The sequence below is a fragment of the Ascochyta rabiei genome, chromosome 7 (assembly GCF_004011695.2).
Source record: "Ascochyta rabiei chromosome 7, complete sequence".
NCBI classification, from domain to species: domain Eukaryota; kingdom Fungi; phylum Ascomycota; class Dothideomycetes; order Pleosporales; family Didymellaceae; genus Ascochyta; species Ascochyta rabiei.
The window spans coordinates 33849-51827 of NC_082411.1; the positions used below are offsets into that span (position 1 = coordinate 33849).

The 17979-nt window shown below is 34.1% G+C and overlaps 1 protein-coding gene across 1 annotated transcript, besides 30 other annotated features; it reads right to left on the reverse strand.

Annotated features, from left to right (window-relative positions):
- Positions 1 to 537: 537 nt before the first annotated feature.
- EKO05_0004593 (uncharacterized protein) lies at positions 538 to 999 on the reverse strand (the record flags this gene model as incomplete). Its single annotated transcript, XM_038945616.2, has 1 exon — positions 538 to 999. One exon carries the CDS (start codon positions 997 to 999, stop codon positions 538 to 540), a length of 462 nt encoding a protein of 153 aa, XP_038799150.2.
- Positions 743 to 1552: a mobile genetic element.
- Positions 1166 to 1706: a mobile genetic element.
- Positions 1707 to 1921: a dispersed repeat.
- Positions 1849 to 4738: a dispersed repeat.
- A 398-nt stretch (positions 4739 to 5136) lies between these two features.
- Positions 5137 to 5594: a dispersed repeat.
- Positions 5577 to 5690: a repeat region (potential rRNA).
- Positions 5691 to 5708: 18 nt separating this feature from the next.
- Positions 5709 to 6043: a dispersed repeat.
- Positions 5924 to 6127: a dispersed repeat.
- A 115-nt stretch (positions 6128 to 6242) lies between these two features.
- Positions 6243 to 6607: a mobile genetic element.
- Positions 6607 to 7567: a mobile genetic element.
- A 209-nt stretch (positions 7568 to 7776) lies between these two features.
- Positions 7777 to 7976: a dispersed repeat.
- A 1314-nt stretch (positions 7977 to 9290) lies between these two features.
- Positions 9291 to 9805: a dispersed repeat.
- Positions 9557 to 9593: a tandem repeat.
- Positions 9797 to 10152: a dispersed repeat.
- Positions 10145 to 10636: a mobile genetic element.
- A 23-nt stretch (positions 10637 to 10659) lies between these two features.
- Positions 10660 to 10868: a dispersed repeat.
- Positions 10806 to 11004: a mobile genetic element.
- Positions 11002 to 11202: a dispersed repeat.
- Positions 11203 to 11364: a dispersed repeat.
- Position 11365: 1 nt separating this feature from the next.
- Positions 11366 to 12097: a dispersed repeat.
- Positions 12094 to 12097: a direct repeat.
- Positions 12095 to 17349: a mobile genetic element.
- Positions 12098 to 12269: a long terminal repeat.
- Positions 12098 to 17337: a mobile genetic element.
- Positions 12216 to 12254: a tandem repeat.
- Positions 17169 to 17337: a long terminal repeat.
- Positions 17337 to 17716: a dispersed repeat.
- Positions 17338 to 17341: a direct repeat.
- A 1-nt stretch (position 17717) lies between the features above and the next one.
- Positions 17718 to 17971: a mobile genetic element.
- Position 17972: 1 nt separating this feature from the next.
- Positions 17973 to 17979: part of a dispersed repeat that runs on past the window's edge.

Here is a 17979-nt window from a genome sequence, read left to right on the forward strand (position 1 = left end):
CGTTCAGCAGCTCAACATCCGGCTCGTCAGGATCGTACTTGTAAGCCTCGCCAGGCTTTTCAAAATCGCAGTGGCACTGCGCAAACCTATGCTTTGGATAGAAGAGGCCTTCTCCAATTTTCCAATTTGAGCATGATTGCTCATCATGCTGCTTAATTACAACAGCGAAAACATCTGCTAGGTGCTCCTATACTGCTGCAGATTCTGCTGTTTATGTATATGAAGGGACAAAATTTAGAAGGTGCATAAGCACAAAGTAGGAGATTTCGTGCGCAATACTACATAATTTAGGTTAGTATCTTGATTTTCCTAACAGTTCATACTAGGAAGAAGGGAGGATTATAGTTCATACATGTCAGAATTAAAGGCAGCATTAGTGAAGATCAACCCATCGCCCTGGCCGAAGCAGGTACAAGACCAACTTGGGGATCCACATATCATCACAGCCACATACTTGCCTCCAAAGCGGATGACTAAACAAAGATAAGGAAATTCATCTAGTCTTTCCCGCATGTACACTGTGTGGCCAAAAACAACTCAAAACCCCTGAAGGGCTTTCTCTGCCAAATCATAAACAGCATTCGCCGCCGCAGCTGCTTCTCTGTTCGCAGGCACAGAGGCTCCACCGTCCGGCCTAATCATCTCGCCGGGGAGAAGTTTGCGGTCAGGAAGACCATTTTCGTCAACAGAATTTTTATGGTTGTAGACGACCCGAACAAGTCTACAATTATGGTCAGCGCCACCAGCACTACTGCGCAGGCGCAGCACCTTTTCCTTCGCGTCGTCCAGCGACCCGCTGGCTTTGCGCTTTGTGCGCACCAGCGCCGGAAACACAGGGGAGAGGGGAGAGACGACAGATAGAGATGTGAGAGGAGTGGTGGAGTCGCCTTTGGTAGGCGAAATGAGTTCGCTGGTAGCGGCCGAAGCCGGATTGCGATCATCTTCGTCTGCGTCTTTATCTAGATTTTCTGTGTATGCGATGTACTCTATGCTGCTCATGGCGGTGGCGCGCTCTTGGGGATCAAGATCAAGCTTGTCAACTGCGACTCGCAGAAACAGAGAAGAGACGAATGTACAGGGCATGTTGTGGTGATTCAACGTTGTAATAAACGCTGATGCTATAGTATGGACGCGTGCTCCAGCCCCCCTACAAAACGCGTAAAAATCCTCAACCCTATAACTCAAACCCAAAATGTCGCTAGATACTGCCTTTGAAGAGCTAGGTGCTCTAAAGCCTAGAGAACAATATAGCTACTTAGTAGTTATAAAAAAGTATAGTGCTATGTAGTTAATATTAATATATTAGCATAAGGTAAATACTATGTTAACTAATACTAAGAATATCAACATGCAATACTTGATACTATAATAGGAATTAGAGCTTATTAAGTATTTTAAACAAGCTTACTAGGTTCTACTTACTACCTATAAGAGAGATAATCTGAAATTTTATATTACTAATAACTTTAAATCTAGTCTCTAAGAGCTAGGTTATACGCTTTAATAACTTGTATTTTCTCTATCTCGTCTAGTATTACTCTACTAGTATAGATTACTAGTATTATAACACTAATTTCTATAATAATTATAAGCTCTAATTTAACCTACTATAGTAAAAGATCTCTAAATACTCTATTTAGAGTTGTTGTACGTAAAAAAAAAGTTAAGAAGGAGATTATAGTTAGATATACAGTTATAATAAGATATTATAGGTAAGAGTATTACTAAATACAAGAAGGTAGTTGTCTTTAATGTTAAGCCCTAATGGCTTGCTAAGATTATCTAATATACCCTCCCAACATTCATATGCCTCTAATCCCTAATAGCCCTTAAAGCCCTTACCAGTTAATACCCCTAATAATCACGTGCACCTAAACCCTAATAGCCTTCTAAGCCCTTACTAGTTAACCCTGTACTTTTACTCTACTACATATCTCCCCTACCCTAAGAGCTTAGTCCTCTTAAGCTTACGTCTGCCTCTATCTGTTATTCTCCCCTTCTATAGCTCTATCGTCTGTTCTAACAGAAGACCTACTAGTGTTTGTTTCTAAGCCATTTTACTTTAAATAACCTCCTAGCACTACCTAGCTGTTTATTAGGCTATTGCTTAATAGTTTGTATTTACCTAACTACGTTTACTCTAGTATTTAGGTATCTAAGCCTGTTATAACTAATTCCTAAAGCCCTATTAGCTTTAGACTTTAAGAAAGAACCTTGTGTGTAACCTATTCTGTTTGCTATAACAGCTAGGGTAAGTCTAGGTACCTACTGTTTATATGTCTAGTAAATCTCCTGCTTATGTGTTTGTTTGCCTATGTTATTAGAGAAGAACAACCTAATAGCCTATTAGACTGTTTTAAGAACACATAATCCTCTAGCCCTAGGCCCGCTAATTAGTAGGTTGTTTGGTGTGGTCCAGCAACCTACTGCCTTTTACTAGGCAATATCACTCTTGCTAATATAATAGTAAATAACTTTTACTAGCTATAGGTCCCTTTAGGATAACGCATCTAAGTATAGTAGCTGTAGGGGAGGCAGCAGCCAGGATCTATATAAGCAGCCTTAGATCTGCACCTTCTCTTCCTTATTATCTTCAACTTCTACTTTGTTAAACTTCTTAACTTTCTACTTCTTTAACCTTTAATAACACATTAGGCTTTTAGACCCTTATTTTAACCTCCTCCTTTGTTATGTCTACCTTGTCTTTTGGATCCCTAGTTAAGCGTAGTAGCAGCAGTAGCAAGAAGCTCCTACCTAGAGGTTAAGGCCGCACAGGTTCTAGCGTTAGCCTAACTATAGCTCGTTATCTTTCCCTATAGGAACAAGCTTAGCTTATTTATAAGACCCTTATTCCTCCTCTTTTTAACCCTAATAGGTTATTAATAGATCTTTCTAGTACTTCCTTTCTAAAATAATAGCATAGACAGCACCTTAGCTTATAACATTGCAGAAGCTCTTATAACAGCCCTTATTAGTAGGGCTAATCTTCCTCCTTTCCTCTATAATATTGCTGCTGCCTATACACGCGTCTGCTAGTTTAATGCTCTGCCTTCTAGAGAGAATTACTATATTACTTCTAACACTATATACTACAACTAGGCACCATACTTCTTTTATTACCTCTACTGTTTTATACGCACCTAAGTTCCTAGCAATCCTGCGTCTCTAGATTCTCTTAGCGCCTAACAGTAGTACTATTAAGCTGCTATTAATAACAGTTGCTAGCCCCTATATACTATTAGTGCCTAAAGGTCTCTTATTTAAGGGTTCTTACTTACAAAACTAACGCTGCTGTTTAATACTCTACTTACAACAACCCTAACTATCTTAATACTTACTATAATTACTGTTAGAGGAGGTCTGCGCTATGTGCTTAGGCCTGTAATACTAATAGTAATCTTAACCTACTAGGATCTTACACTAGGTGTTTTACTAACAGCTATAAGAACTATTCTTTTAGTAAGTTCTAATATCCTATTAAGCCTTATTACTACTAACCTCTTCTTAGCTGTTACTTATTATGCCGCTTCTATAATGCCTAGTCCTACTAAGGCTAACTACTACAAGGCAGGCTGCGCTAAACCTTACTCTTACTTAGACACTAATAACTTCTTTACTAGTTATAGTTACTTTACTAATAATTAATTTACGGCTAGTTAGAAGGACGCTTAGAAAACCTTAGAGAAAGAGGTAGCAAGCCTTAGCTATAAGATCTCTACTACTTAGGACATTTCTTACTTAGTTTGCTCTAAGGGGTTATTAGGCACTCCTCCTTATACTTCCCTTTGTAATTGACTTTAGGCTGTTGCTACTGCTACTAAAGCAGTTTATAGGGCTAGGAACTCTGCTTCTCCTTTACAGGCTTTAGGTTTTTAGATTACTACCCTAAGTAATAATAAACAGGCTATCAGCGCTCTAGCTTCTTGTACTAGCTACTAAATATATGCTAATGCTGTATTAGAGGCTAATAATATAGACTTGGATAAGCCCCTCTATACCTCTAGCAGTTCTCCTCTAGTTACTAATAGTAGGTTAGGGTAGTTTATACGCTTAGCCAGCTTCTCTCCTATAACTTATACTACTTCTACTTATAGTCCTATATCTATCTCTTTAGAGTGGTCTCCTAGCGTTTTTAAGGATACTGTAGAAAGTTTTAGCAGCCCTTATTATTCTCTGCCTAGTTCTCTGCTACGCCCTAATAGACATTTAGGTTATTACTGTTAGTCTTCTTCTATTAGCTAGGTTCTTAAGGGCGACTTGGCTTGTAGCTCCTAGGTGCTTAGCCTGCTGCTTAGTCTCCTTACACGCCTCTAGCTAAAGGTTATAATAATTATTTCTAGCTACCTTCTTAATATTATTACTGTAGCCCTAGTAGTACTCTCTAAAAGTCTAGCCGTAGCAGCTGTAGTGGTTCTTCTAGTACTGTTTAATTTGTTCCTTTGCTAGTGCTGTCCTTAGTTCTGCTGTTATTAAAATCTAAAATATCTTAGTTTTTATTTCCTTATTGTAACTCCTTCCCCTACCTAAATCTTTAGCTAACCCTTAGCTAAAATCTATAAGTTAGCTTTTATTAATATTATCCTATACTTTATACTCTGCTCTTTGCTTATCTATTATTGTTTATAGCAGGTAAACTCTAACTAACTGCTGTTTTAGTAGTCTATGAGGTTCTATTTCAAAGTCATCAGCTAGCACTGTCCTTTAGTTTACTGTTTTTTATTAATAGAATTTAGTTAACCTATTCCTAGCGTATGTTCCTTTTATTACTACTCGGTTAAGCTCCTCTAGTATATATAATCTTTTATCTGTTTTCCTTACAATTAAGAATAGATCTTTCTACTTTAGTGCAAGTTTGTTTAGTTAGCTTATTTTAATGTTACAGAATACGTCTTAGAGCAATACTAAGTCTCTATAGTCTATTAGAACTAGCGTAAGCATTACTTAATTATTAAACTATTCTTTATTTAAATCCCTTAATTAAACAACACAATCTACTGCCTATCTAAGCTGCTTGTCCCTGTGCTTAAATTGTTTTGCTCTAAGTGCTAGTAGCTCTACTGTAGTCCAGATTATAGACTTTAGTAAGGACTACTAGGTTAGTATCTACAATTTAACTGGCAGGATGTGCTCTCTCCTTGTAAGGCAGACTTCACAAGCATAAAAGTAGCGATCTGGTGAACTGATAGATTCAAAAGAGGAGTGAACAAAATAGCAGACAGCGAGCTACAAGAGGGCGGAGAGAGAGACCTACTTATAGTAGTAAGGCCTGTACTCTCTGCAAGTAAAAGTAAAGGCAAGTAAAGGAAGGTTCTACTAGGTTTAATAGAATCTGCTAGTAGGTTGTAACACATACTAGTAGGTTACCATCTTACCTTAGTAGAAGTCCTAACACGTGCCCCTCCTTACAAATAGTAAACTTTCTTAAGCTAAAGTCTATGTATAAGTAACTGTAGGAGTCTAATACTAACAGTTTTTAAGTAAGAGTAAAAGAAAAAATAAGGAAAAGAAGATATAGAAATTATGTGTAATAACCTGTTAGTAGTTAGAGTGTAATTAAGGTATATGCCTTTAGTAGTGTTATACAGGTCTCCCTAAGTCCTTATATAAAAAAATAACCTCTAAGAACTTTTCTGCTATATAAACCCTACAACGCAGAAATTGTACTCTTCTCTATTTATAGCTTATATAAGGGAGAAATACAAAAAAAATTATTAATTTGTTGGAGCTAGATTTATCCTTAACTTTAAGGTTAACCTTTATTAATAGTTAATTGCTAAACTATAGCAGCCTAAGGGCGAGCTTAAGCAGGTCTAGATTATGTTTAGCGTGTCTTTAGGCGTGTTTTTAACCTATAAAGAAGCCTGTTAAAAGTAGCCTAATATTCTGTTAAGTAATGTATCTGCTTTTATTAGCCTATCTTCATTTAACTAGATTTATTAAGATTGCTAAACTAGCTGTTGTTAAAGGTGTCTTTTAGGCGAGGCCTCTAGTCTGTTAGCATTTAGAGTGCAGGTAGAGCTAGCTCATTACAATTGTTGTAGTAAAATTAGAAGGCGTTGTAGTAGTTAGGGTGTTGCTTAGCAGGTTCCTAGGTAGGTTTAGTGTTATTAGACTATTTAATAAGGTATTCCTATATACCGCGTTGCCTTCTGCAATTAAGGAATAAGTTAACATACTATTCTTAAGAGACTGAACCCTAGTTGTTAGTAACCTCTACAGGTATTAGTTTAGGTAGTACTTAATCGAGTGGGTTGTCTTAGCTTATTACCCTAAGCAAGTTAGGGTAAAATACTAGAAATACGCCTTTTAATATTATGTCTGTAGGCAGGTCTAGTTTGTATGCAGCTCTGTTGTGTATAACATAAGTAACTAAGTACAGCCTAGTATACTTATAATCTAGTTTTTTTAAAGGTTAAGTAGTATTCTGATTGCGTGTGGAAACCTAAACTAGGTCGCTAACTGCGTATTTTAGAGTCTGTTGGCGATAAGCATTAGCTTAGGCCTGTTATTCTTATTGTGCCTATGTAAGCTAAAATCTTTAGATTTTCTAGAAGGTTAGTATAGGTGCGGAGTAACTTGTTAGCGCGCAAGATTTAGTCTTTAGCTTTATTCTTATTGTGCCTATGTAAGCTAAATATCTAGATTTTCTAGAAGGTTAGTATAGGTGCGGAGTAACTTATTAGCGCGCAAGATTTAGTCTATAGCTTCTTTTAATAATAGTTCTATTTAGGTATAGTCTTTACTAAAGTATATACTGCTACAAGGATAATACCTAAGATCTACAAAGGAAGGAGTAAGTCTAGTAGACATATTAACAGTGTTATTAGCTTAAAAGTTAGCAAGATACAACTATAAAGCCTAATTATTTTATATATAGTTAATATACTTCCACAAATAGATTTCAAAGCTTTAATTAGCTTGTTTAGATTAACTATTAGTTTATAGATAATAAGAAGTTAATAGCTTAGCTAAGATTTAAAGGCGTTTGTAAACCTGCTTCTAGAGTTTGTTTACAAAGGAAGTACCTTAATTAGAAACAATAGTACGCAGAAGTCTAAAGAGGCGAAAAAATTCTAAAAAGTAGTAAGCAAATTCCTTTTAAGAGTAGCTAACTAATAGGAAGAAATATTGCTGCTTAGTAAGACAGTCTACTATAACAAGCAGGTTTATGTATAATTAGCTAGTAAAAGATAAAGCTAGTAAATCTTAAATATAGTCTACAGAAATATCTAACTACCTAGCGTTAGGGATTAGTAGGGGTTTAAGGAAACTGTTATAGGCTTCCTAGGAAGGCCTTGCACATTTACACACTACACAAGCTTAGTAATATTTTTTAATAGACTAAGGCATGCTAGGCTAATAGTAGCGCCTAATTATTAGATATAAAGTAGCTTTAGGACCTTTATAGCCTGTATTCTTGTAGTTATGGTATAAGTTAAATATCTAGTGTTGTAATTATGCGTAAGGGGGTATGTAGAGCTAAGTCTTGTCTAGAAACAGGCGTTAGGAGGAGCCTTCACTAACAGTATGACAGTTAGCTAGGGAGATGTAGTAGCCGTTTTTACAGAACTAGGAGCTTAGTTTGTATTTGTTTTTATCTAAGGTAGAGAAGATTTTCTGTGCAGCTATATTAGTTGCATATACGTTAGTAAGCATATCATTAGTAGATTAGGGATCTTCTAGATATAGTAGTAAATCTAGTAGCAATATCCTATAAACGTTATCTATTAGGTTAAAGTTATCTTCTAAGTTATTAGGCTCTGCTAAGGGTGTCTAAGTAGCGTAGATGGTTATTATTGCCTAAACATCTAGTAAGTTAAATTTAGGTTATTTGTTAGTAGTAAGGGAGAGAGCCTGCAGAGTAGCTTGTATTATAGGTATAACTCCTAGGCCTAGGTTGCGTAGTCCTAGGATAATTTAGTGTGTGTTTAATAACTATATGTCTTGTTTATCTCTAGGGATATCCTAAGGACATTAGCTTAACGCATCTGCTTTACTATTTGTAGGTCTAGGTGCGTATGTTATTTTAAAATTAAACTAGGAGAGAAACAGTAACTATTAAGCTTAGTGTTAGTTAAGCTTCTTAATCTTTATAAAGGTTTATAGGTTCTTATAATCTGTTTTACCTATATTATATAAGGTAAGCCTATAAGTGCTAATTCCTATTCTTTAAAGGCTTAAATAATAGCTATAAGTTCTATATTGTAGATGTTATAATTACATTCTACAGATAAGTGTTTTTTTAAGAAGAATTTAATCGGTTATAGGTTACCTTTTTAATTCTGTTACTTAATTATTCGTCCTATAGCCTAGCTAGAGGAACTAGTACAAATAACAACTAGCTGCATAGGATTAAAGTGTTAAAGTACAAATCTAGTTAAAAGGCGCTTTTTAAGGTATAAAAGGCGTCTTTATAGGCCTAGGTAGGCTAAAAGTCTTAGTACTAGACAGAACGTCAGATTACTAAGGGATCTTTCTTAGAAGGTCTAGAAACAATAGTAGATTTAACAACTTGTGTTAAGGGGAGAGCAATTAATAAGTACCCTTTAATAAATTGTTAATAGAATCTAGTAAAACCTAGAAAGGAGAGAATGTTAGGTACTGTTTTAGGCATCTCCTAATCTTAGATAGCTTGAATTTTGTTAGGGTCTATTTGTACACTGTTGTTAGTAATAATTATGCCTAAGAACTTAACACGTTTCTTATAGAATTTAGATTTCTTTAGATCTACGTAAAATCCTTAATATTTAAGTCTACTAAGAACTTTCTTAACGTGTTCTTTGTATTTAGCTAGGGAGTTAGAAAAGACTAGGATGTTATCTAAATATACTGTGCAGAATTAATTAAGGTATTTAAACAATAAGTTATTAATTACCTGCTAAAAGTTGCTAGGGCGTCGCATAGTCTAGAGGGTATCGCTTTGTACTAGTATATACCTTTCTATGTAGAGAATGCTGTAAGCTATTCTAAGCTAGGCTTTATCTAAATTCTATAAAAGGTGTAGATAACATTAAATTTTAAGAATATAGTTACCTAGTTAAGTTATGCTATAGTTTTGCGGAAAAATAGCATAGAATATTAGTCCTTAATAGTAGCGTTTTTAAGCTCCTAGTATTCCACACAGACTTGCAGGCCCCTCTAGGTTTAGCAACAATAAGCAGGTTATTTTAAGCAGGGGAGTTGCAGCGTTTAATAAAACCTTCTGCCTTATTTTCCTTAATGTAGTGTTTAATAGCTTCTATTTGCTGTATAGAGAAGAGTTAAAGGTAATAATTAGGAGGGTTTGTACCTAGTTTAAGCTTTATTTTATAGTTAAAGTTACTGTAGTTAGGGAGAGTTTTAGCAGCTTCCTAATTAAATGTTGATTAAAAGTTAGCGTATTCCTTTAGTTCCTTAGGGGTAAGTAATTTAGAAAGGGGCAGGTCCTGGCTTAGTTAGAAAAATTTGTTAAAATTAGCATCTGCTAAAGTGCGTCTAGTAGTTGTAACTTAGAGTCTTTATAGCAATATAAGGGAGTATTTAGTACATTTCCTTTATAGCCTTGCTGTAGAAGCTAATATAATGTAGATATTATATATCCTTTATACTATATAAGTATAAGGTAATCTAGAAAGCATAGATTTAGGTTAAGTAGATTAGCCTTTGTAGTAGTTGCTTAAACTAGGTTTTAATGGTAGTAGGGGCTTAGCATCCAGCAGGGAACCTTTGCAAAGTAGGGCAGGGGTTTAAGTAGTTAAGTTGCAGTACCGTGAACAATACTTGTCTGCGAAGGTAATAGAGCGGTTTTGCTAGTTAATGGTGGGATAGGGCGTGTAGACCGCTATTAACCTCGCTAAGAAGTCCTAGGAGGAAGGCGGAGAGTACAGAGCATTGTCTGTGGGTAAGGTGTATGAAATACCTATCTGGATGGTTGTTAGACAGCAAGGGCAGCCCTAGATTCTAAACAAGATGATTAAGGGACTAGAAGTTGAAATCTGCGAGCAGTGCGATGAGGAACTTAGAAGGTCAGTTACCTAGGCTAAAGTATTTAACTAGGAAGTGTTTAACTATAGTAGTTGGAAGGTGCTAAAACTACTAGGAGAGACTGTTATTTAAAGGGACCTAGGAGGACATAGCTCGCAAAGAGTCCTTATAGCAAAACTGTGGAGCTAGATGTTACAATCTACAGAACACGGGAAGGATGTAAGCTAATTACAGTGCATAGGGCACAGTAATTACAACAAGTTATTAAGTTCAGAGTAAGCAAACATAACAGTGTCAGCACTTAGCAAGAGGCTGAGGATCACGTGACATGATTAGGCTTGGCATAATTAGTGTAATTAGTAATTAATATAATTAGTAATCAGTGTAATTAGGGGATCCTTAACACTAATTAGTATGTATTACTACCGCTATTATTAAAGTATATGGTTAGTAGGAACACAACCCTTATAGTTTGTGTTTAACCTTGTTAATTAAGTTTGTCTTTAGAATCTTAACCTGCTCTTAAACTATACAGTCTACTCTGTACTATTTATTACACCCTATCTTTATAAGATTTGCTTAGTTAATAACCCTAACTAATCCACCAGTGCTTATCCCCGAGAACCAATAGAATTAGTCCCTACGGTCTTTGACTAAAGTACGACTTCAACACTCCCTTTAATTATGCTAGTTCTGCTTAATAGAGGTAGTTTAGGTCTAGAAGTATATTAGATAGTACCTTGTTATGTCTAACCTTATAGAGGTGCTAATTCTCCTTAATTTTAGTGCACAGCAGATAGTTATCTAGCTAGGGCCTAACTAGTCTTACAGTAGCGCATCCTAAAAGCCTATTAAGTTTTAATCTGTTTGTGTTAAATGAAAGGTATTGGAGAAATGGGTTAGGCGATTTACCTGCTAAGAAACCGTGTAGGGGCCCCTACCCGAACCTAGATAAGACAAAAATCACCCTTACATAGAACAAGAACAGAACATTAATACATCATCATCAACTCATTACTATTACCATCCAATCTGACAGTTTGCTGTTAGGGTTTTTAAAGTTTCTAGAGAGTTAGGCCTAACGCTTACTCTCCTTACTCTTTTAAATGCATTAATCTGCAAGTAATTGTTCTAATAGTGTTATCTGTTGCTTCTATAAATGTTGCATATAATTTGCAGTCTTTAGAGTAAATAGTACACCTTATTTATCTATCTGCTTGGTACTAGAAGGTGTATTGTTGTCAGATAACCGACCTTGCCGATCCAAGTTAGGGGGTTAGGGTTAACCTCGGTTAACTCAGGGGCTAGCGGCACACACACATAAAATCAGCCATTAAGACAGATAATTATTGATTAATGACCTTTATTATCATCTCTGCACATTAAGCATATTATCTAATATTTGTGCGTCTGCTATGTATAGATTTCTAAGGATAACTAGGCTTAATAACAATTTTAGCATAAAGAAGTTAGTAGGGATTATAATATTTCTAATTATAACTAGGGCATGCTAAATTATTCTAGCAAAGGCTTTAAATGTGCTATTAGCAGCCTGTAGGTGTAAGGACGCTATTTTGTTTAGCATAGACGTTATTACTAATCTAGCTGCTTAAGCTGTCTTTAGCTAAATAGTGTTAAGTTCTGCTCTAGAATCTAGTAGTGCTAACATCTAAGCATTGTTAATAGCTATTAGAGCTTATAGGCAGTCTCTTTAGACGTGGTTAAAACTCTATTCTTAATTATACTCTCTTTACTCCCCTATAGTCCTTTCTTATTCTTCTTCTTTAAAGTCTACATTATTAGAATAGTAGAACTACTAGTAAGGGAATATAGGCGCAGCTATTAATGTCCTATTAGTACTTAACTTATAAGAGCTAGCTTAAATAATGTGTCTGTTATAAGCCTCTATGTAAGCATATTTAGAATAGAAAAGTGTTATATTATTAACCTAGAAGCATTATAAATCCTTTTCTAAATTAGGCGCTAGTAATCCTAACAGGTCTAGGTCTACTTTGGCGTAGTACGGCTTGCCTAGTCTTTGCTAGAGCTCTAGGGCTAATGCTAACAGATCCTTAAGGGATACCTTAATAGTAGTTTAGAGGACCTAACAAACTATCTTGTTTAGGTCTACTACTGTTAAATGAAAGGTATTGGAGAAATAGGTTAGGTAATATACCTGCTAAGAAACCGTGCAGGGGCCTCTACCAGAACCTAGATAAGACAAAAATCACCCTTACATAGAACAAGAACGGATTATTAATACATTATTGTTAACTTATTACTATTACTATCTAATCTAACAATTAAGAGTCTTACTGCTGCTATAATAAGCACTAATAACAAGCAAAATAGCAACTAGCTAAAGCTAGAGGGACGCAACGGTTATTCTTACTAACTTAAGTAAATAGAGCTTCTAGTATTGCTAACTTAAGATGCAATATAAAGCTCTAGAAATCTAGGACATTATAGACCTAAAAGGCAACACTTAACTACGCGCAAAGCCTATTAAACTACAACCTCTACTTGTCTTAGAATATAAACTAGCCTCTACTCTAAGGAGCACTTAGGCATCCTCCTTAATATAAATATAAGGGGCAATACGCGCGCAACTACACAAGAATTTATTAACCCTATTAATACCTTTATAGCAACAACTAATACCCTAATATAATACTTAGAACTCTTAGCAGAAGGAAAGGAAGCATATAACAGCAACGCGTAAAAATTTAAAATAATTTTTAACTTATACAAAATACGTAAGTAAGATACTAAGATAAATAGAAATATATAGCTATAATAATAAAACACTTAAATACTATAGTTAGCCCTTATCTATAAACACAGCACTCTGCAGACCTAGATTATAAATGTCTAGGTAGTAGTAGGAGTAGATCTTAATAACAAGATTAGAAGGGTATAAGAAAGGTACTATAACGCACTAAAGCCTATAAGAGTTCTGTAAAACTAGGAACTATAGCTTAGTAAATATAACTAAGCTTTAACTTGCACAGAAGCCCTTAAAATAGGGGATGTAATACAGAGCAAGCTAGTTATAGATAACTTCCTAAAAGCAGTCTTAAAGATTGCCCTAGCATAGATAGCAACATTTACTAGTGCAGAAAGTAACTAAAGTAATATAGAAAGAAGATAGATATTAAAACTCTTCTATAAGTATATAAGCCTAGCCTATCTAATATAAGGTAGAATAAAAAGTGCCTTTATAACAGATAGTAGAGCCTTTATAGCAAGCAGTAAATCTAACTTAATCACACAGAGGAACGCCTTAAGTATGCAAATTAGAGCGCTATCTGTAGCCCTAAACTAAAGGCAATTAAAGTGTAAAATAAATGCGTCTAGTAACAAGTCTAAAAAATTCTAAAGAAGGAATATAGCAGAAGATGTAGACATATGTCTAGCTTACAAACAGCGCTATAATATTAGAAACTATTACTATATTAATAATAATTTAGAAACCCCTAAGTAGTTTAAACTAAATTAAAATATTATAAAGCTAGTATAGTATAAACTTTAATATAAGCTAGACTTATAAAGAACAGTAAACAAACTAAATACTAGATTAAAGCAACCCTGCCTAGTAACAACAAACTCTTAATTAATTACTCTACACATTAAGACGTCTTAAACACCAGACAAGATTATGAAGTAACTAGATAGCTAAGAAATTGTTTAGGTTAATAAAGGTAGTATAAAAGCAGTATATAGCGTAAGTAATTAAGGATATCTATTAAAGGAGGTATTTTTCCTAGATTCTAGCTTAACTTCGCATATCTATAATAACCTCTTAAGACTTAGAGACGTACGCCAGCCAGCAATAGAAGACTATATCTAGACTAGGAACTCTAAGGTCTAGATACAAGGATATAGTACTATTAATATATTAGCAGAGGGATCTTAAGGCAAACAAGTACTATACTTAGATAATGTTGCGTAGTGCCTAGATTTCCTCTACAACCTAGTATTATTTAGGCTACTCTAAAGACAAGGAATATAGTAGGATAACTAAGAAGATTTAATAACACTACAGTAAAGAAACAGCAACATTATAGCTATCCTAACAGAAAGCTTTAGATAGTAGGTTATTAAACAACTAAATATAGCTATAGCAGCACTCTACGTGCGTATAAATTGCAATAGAAGATTACTATAGAGAGTAACAGCTATAATATAGCATAAGAGGCTTAGACATCTAGAACTATCTACAATTAAGCACCTTATGCTTTAATCTAAGGGGGTAAAGATTAAAGGCATTATAACAGTGTAATATAATATATTTAGATAATTAAAATTAAAGTATTAAATATAAAGAACCCTATAATTAAATAATAAAGGTCTAGGTAAATAAATAGCTATAGACTTCAATAAATATAAAGGAGGAAGCTTTAACAAGAAAAAGAGTTAAATAATTATTACCTGCTAACACTCTTAGTACGTGTAGGACTTCTACTTTAAGAATAACAGGCCCGCAAGATCTATTATCTGTCTACTTAGGATCTTTTTCTAGTTCTTAAAGAAACAGTTTAATATTACAGTTAAGGTAATTAAGATAGATAATAAAATTGTTATAGTTAAACAAGATGTTAACAGATAGTGCACGTCCCTCTTAATAAGACTTAAGCCTTCTGCTCTAGACACACAAGCTTAAAATAGAGGAGCTAAACGCTTAGGGAGTGTAATAAAAGAGAAGGCATATATAATTTAACTAGACGCAAATCTACTATAGGGTCTCTAGCTAGAAATTACTAGAGTGGCAGTATACCTATCTAATTAGACACTAAATTATCTAAATAAGTAGAGATTACTGTATAAAATATTCTTTACGCGCATATCTGCTATAAATAGTATAGTTACTAGACCTTAAAAACTAAACTAGGCTTACTTAAGAGTATACAGATACAAAGCATTTACTATAACTAATAACACTTATTAAAGAAAATTAAGGCTATAAAGACTAGACCTAAAGGCATAGATTAGATACTTAGTAGGATACCAGTCCACTAACATATACCAAATCTAGGTCCTGTTAATAGCTAAAATAATTAGTACCTGTAATGTGGTGTTTAATAGAGAAACAATATTTAACAGTAAAATAGAGGATATTATAGATAACCTTATGCACAACATATTAGAGGAAATTGCAATATAGATTAGTATAGTTAAACTCCTAGCTACACAGAGCTATATATCTAAAACTAAAACGTTCTATAATAATAAGATAACGCAGAAGAACACTCTGCGTGCTAAACAACCCTAATATTACTAAGGCAGGAAGATTGTAGAGGCATACCTAACGCCTCTACCTACTCCTCTGCTAGTAGCATTCCTAACTTAATAGATAAGCTACAATAAGATAACAGACTAACTTAAACAAGACTAAGGAACATCTGTAATATTACTGTAGGCAGCTGCATTTATAGCAGGCACTAAGGGAGGACACCTTAGTTAATATAAAGGAAAACCTTTTAACAAAGCTTAATTAAAGAGGATTATAGCAAAGGGAATTGAGCTTCATTAGAATAAACTTCTACTATTACCTATAACATACTTAAAGCTAGAGGAGCACCCCCTCTACAAGATGTTTAAATAAGCAGAAAACAAACACCTATAAAGCTACAAACAAATAGAGTTATAGACTAAAGTTCTAGCAGCTCTAGTTTAGAAGTTTAGACAATAAATACTTAACTGTATATAGGTCTATATATATAAGTTTAATAAATACTACTACCTTAATAAGTATAAAGTAAGGCGTATAGTTAGAGAAGACTAATAATGTAATATTACGTTATAAGACAAGTATACAGCAACACTTATAGGCTAATTACTTAGAATACTAATAGTAATTACTGCAAAATATAATCTTAAACTAAAATAATAGGATGTTATAAATCCGTTTGTCTATGTAGCTATTAACTGCAAAATATACATAAGGATGCTAAGAGGATACTAGAAGACAGGCACCTTACTAAAGGTACAGAAAGCCTTATACAGACTCTGCATCTCCCCTCTACTATAGTGGAAGAAATTTACAGCAATAATAGCTAAAATTAGATTTAAATAAGTACTATAAGAGCTATGCTGTATAATTAAGGATAAAATAATTATCTTCTTTTATATAGATAATATTATAATTACGTACTACCTAAACCATAAGTAAGAGGTAGATAATACTATTAAATAGATATAGGAGCAATACCTGTACACTAGAGGAAATAACCTTTAATAGTTCCTTAGTGTAGAAGTCTAATATAATAGACAGTAATAGATAATTTAATTGTTATAAACTGCATACATTAATAAGATTAGTTAATTAGCAACTAGACAGGATATAAGGCATAATACGCTAATGTCTAGAATTAAACTTAAGCCTAGGAACAGTCTAGCTAAACTACTAGAGATTAGTTAATATTAGCAAAAGATTAGATCCCTGTTGTTTGCAGCAGTAACTACATAACCTAATATAGCGTTTGCTACGTTGCAACTTACACACTTTTTAGTTAACCTAAGTAATAAACACTAAGATGCTGCTAACTAAGTGCTCCTGTACCTACAGAAGATAAGGAATCTGTTACTTAACTTTAGACAAGGTAAAGAACTTAAAGTTGTAAGCAACACATTATTTACTAACAACACTGTAGACTAGAAGAGTTCCTAAGGATACGCTATTAAGCTATTTAGAGGACTTATTGTCTAGAAGTAAATAAACAAGATACTGTTACAACGTTAACTACTAAAGCTAAGCTCCTAGGACTGTCTTAAGTAGCTAAGGGAGTAATATTTACCCCTTAACTATTAAAAGATCTTTAGGTAACCCTAAGCAATCTGACAATAATAATTAAATGTAATAATATGTAGATAATACTTCTAGTTACTATAGACATTACTAAGATAGAAACTAAACTTTAGCATATTAATATACACACCTACTAGTTATAATAAGAAGTTAACTATAAAATAATTAAAGTAGAATATATCCTATCTAACAACATAATTACAGATAGATTTACAAAGTTGTTACTAATTAGCAAATAGGCTAGCCTTCTTAATTAGTTAGGACTTGTTAAGGGCTAGAAGGGTACATTAAGGGATATCCTGCTTAAGAAGATGCAAGAGCAACTAGAGGACCTTATATTAAAGAGTTAATTAACTAATTTGCGCAGCTTACAATAGGATTCTAAGCTAATAGGGTGTGTTAAAGAAAAGGTATTAGAGAAATAGGTTAGGCGATATACCTGCTAAGAAACTGTGCAGGGGCCTATACCAGAACCTAGATAAGACGAAAATCACCCTTACATAGAACAAGAACAGATCATTAACACATCATCATCAACTTATTACTATTACCATCCAATCTGACAACTACAAGGTTGTCTAGTAGTTAGTACTTTTTGCATCTTCTTATGTTCTTAGGTTAGGAGCCTAGTTATTAACATCTATTTCTTCTTTAATTGCTACTGCCTTAGGGACCTTCTATCCTGCATCCTTACTTTTGTTGTTCTAAATAGAAGGGGTGTAACCTAATAACGCTTTAGAAACTACAGTATCCCTTGTAAAGCAATTAGTCTATATTAGGTTAACTAATACTACAGATTAACTGTTAACTTGTCCTTTAACAACCTTACAGCTCTTACTTTCTTTTAAAACTATTATAACTGTCTTTAGTCTTTAGGCGTAGTCTTCTTCTTTTAAAAGGCCTACCTCTTAGTCTGCATTAAGATTTATAATAATAGTGCTACTAATGTGCCGGTGCACACGGTAACTTCCTTAGTAAGAACCAGGATGCTTAGCTAGTGTACGTGATCTGGCCGGCAGAGGGGTATAAGAGACCTTAACAGGAACTGTTAAGGCAAGACACCTACAACAACAACTAGTAACACTTACTTATAGAATTTAACTACTGTATTACCTGTCTCTTTAACCTTTAACAATAATAATAATAAGTATTCTTCCTAATGTGCCTGCTAACAAGATGCTTTAATACTTATACTAGAACAAAATAGT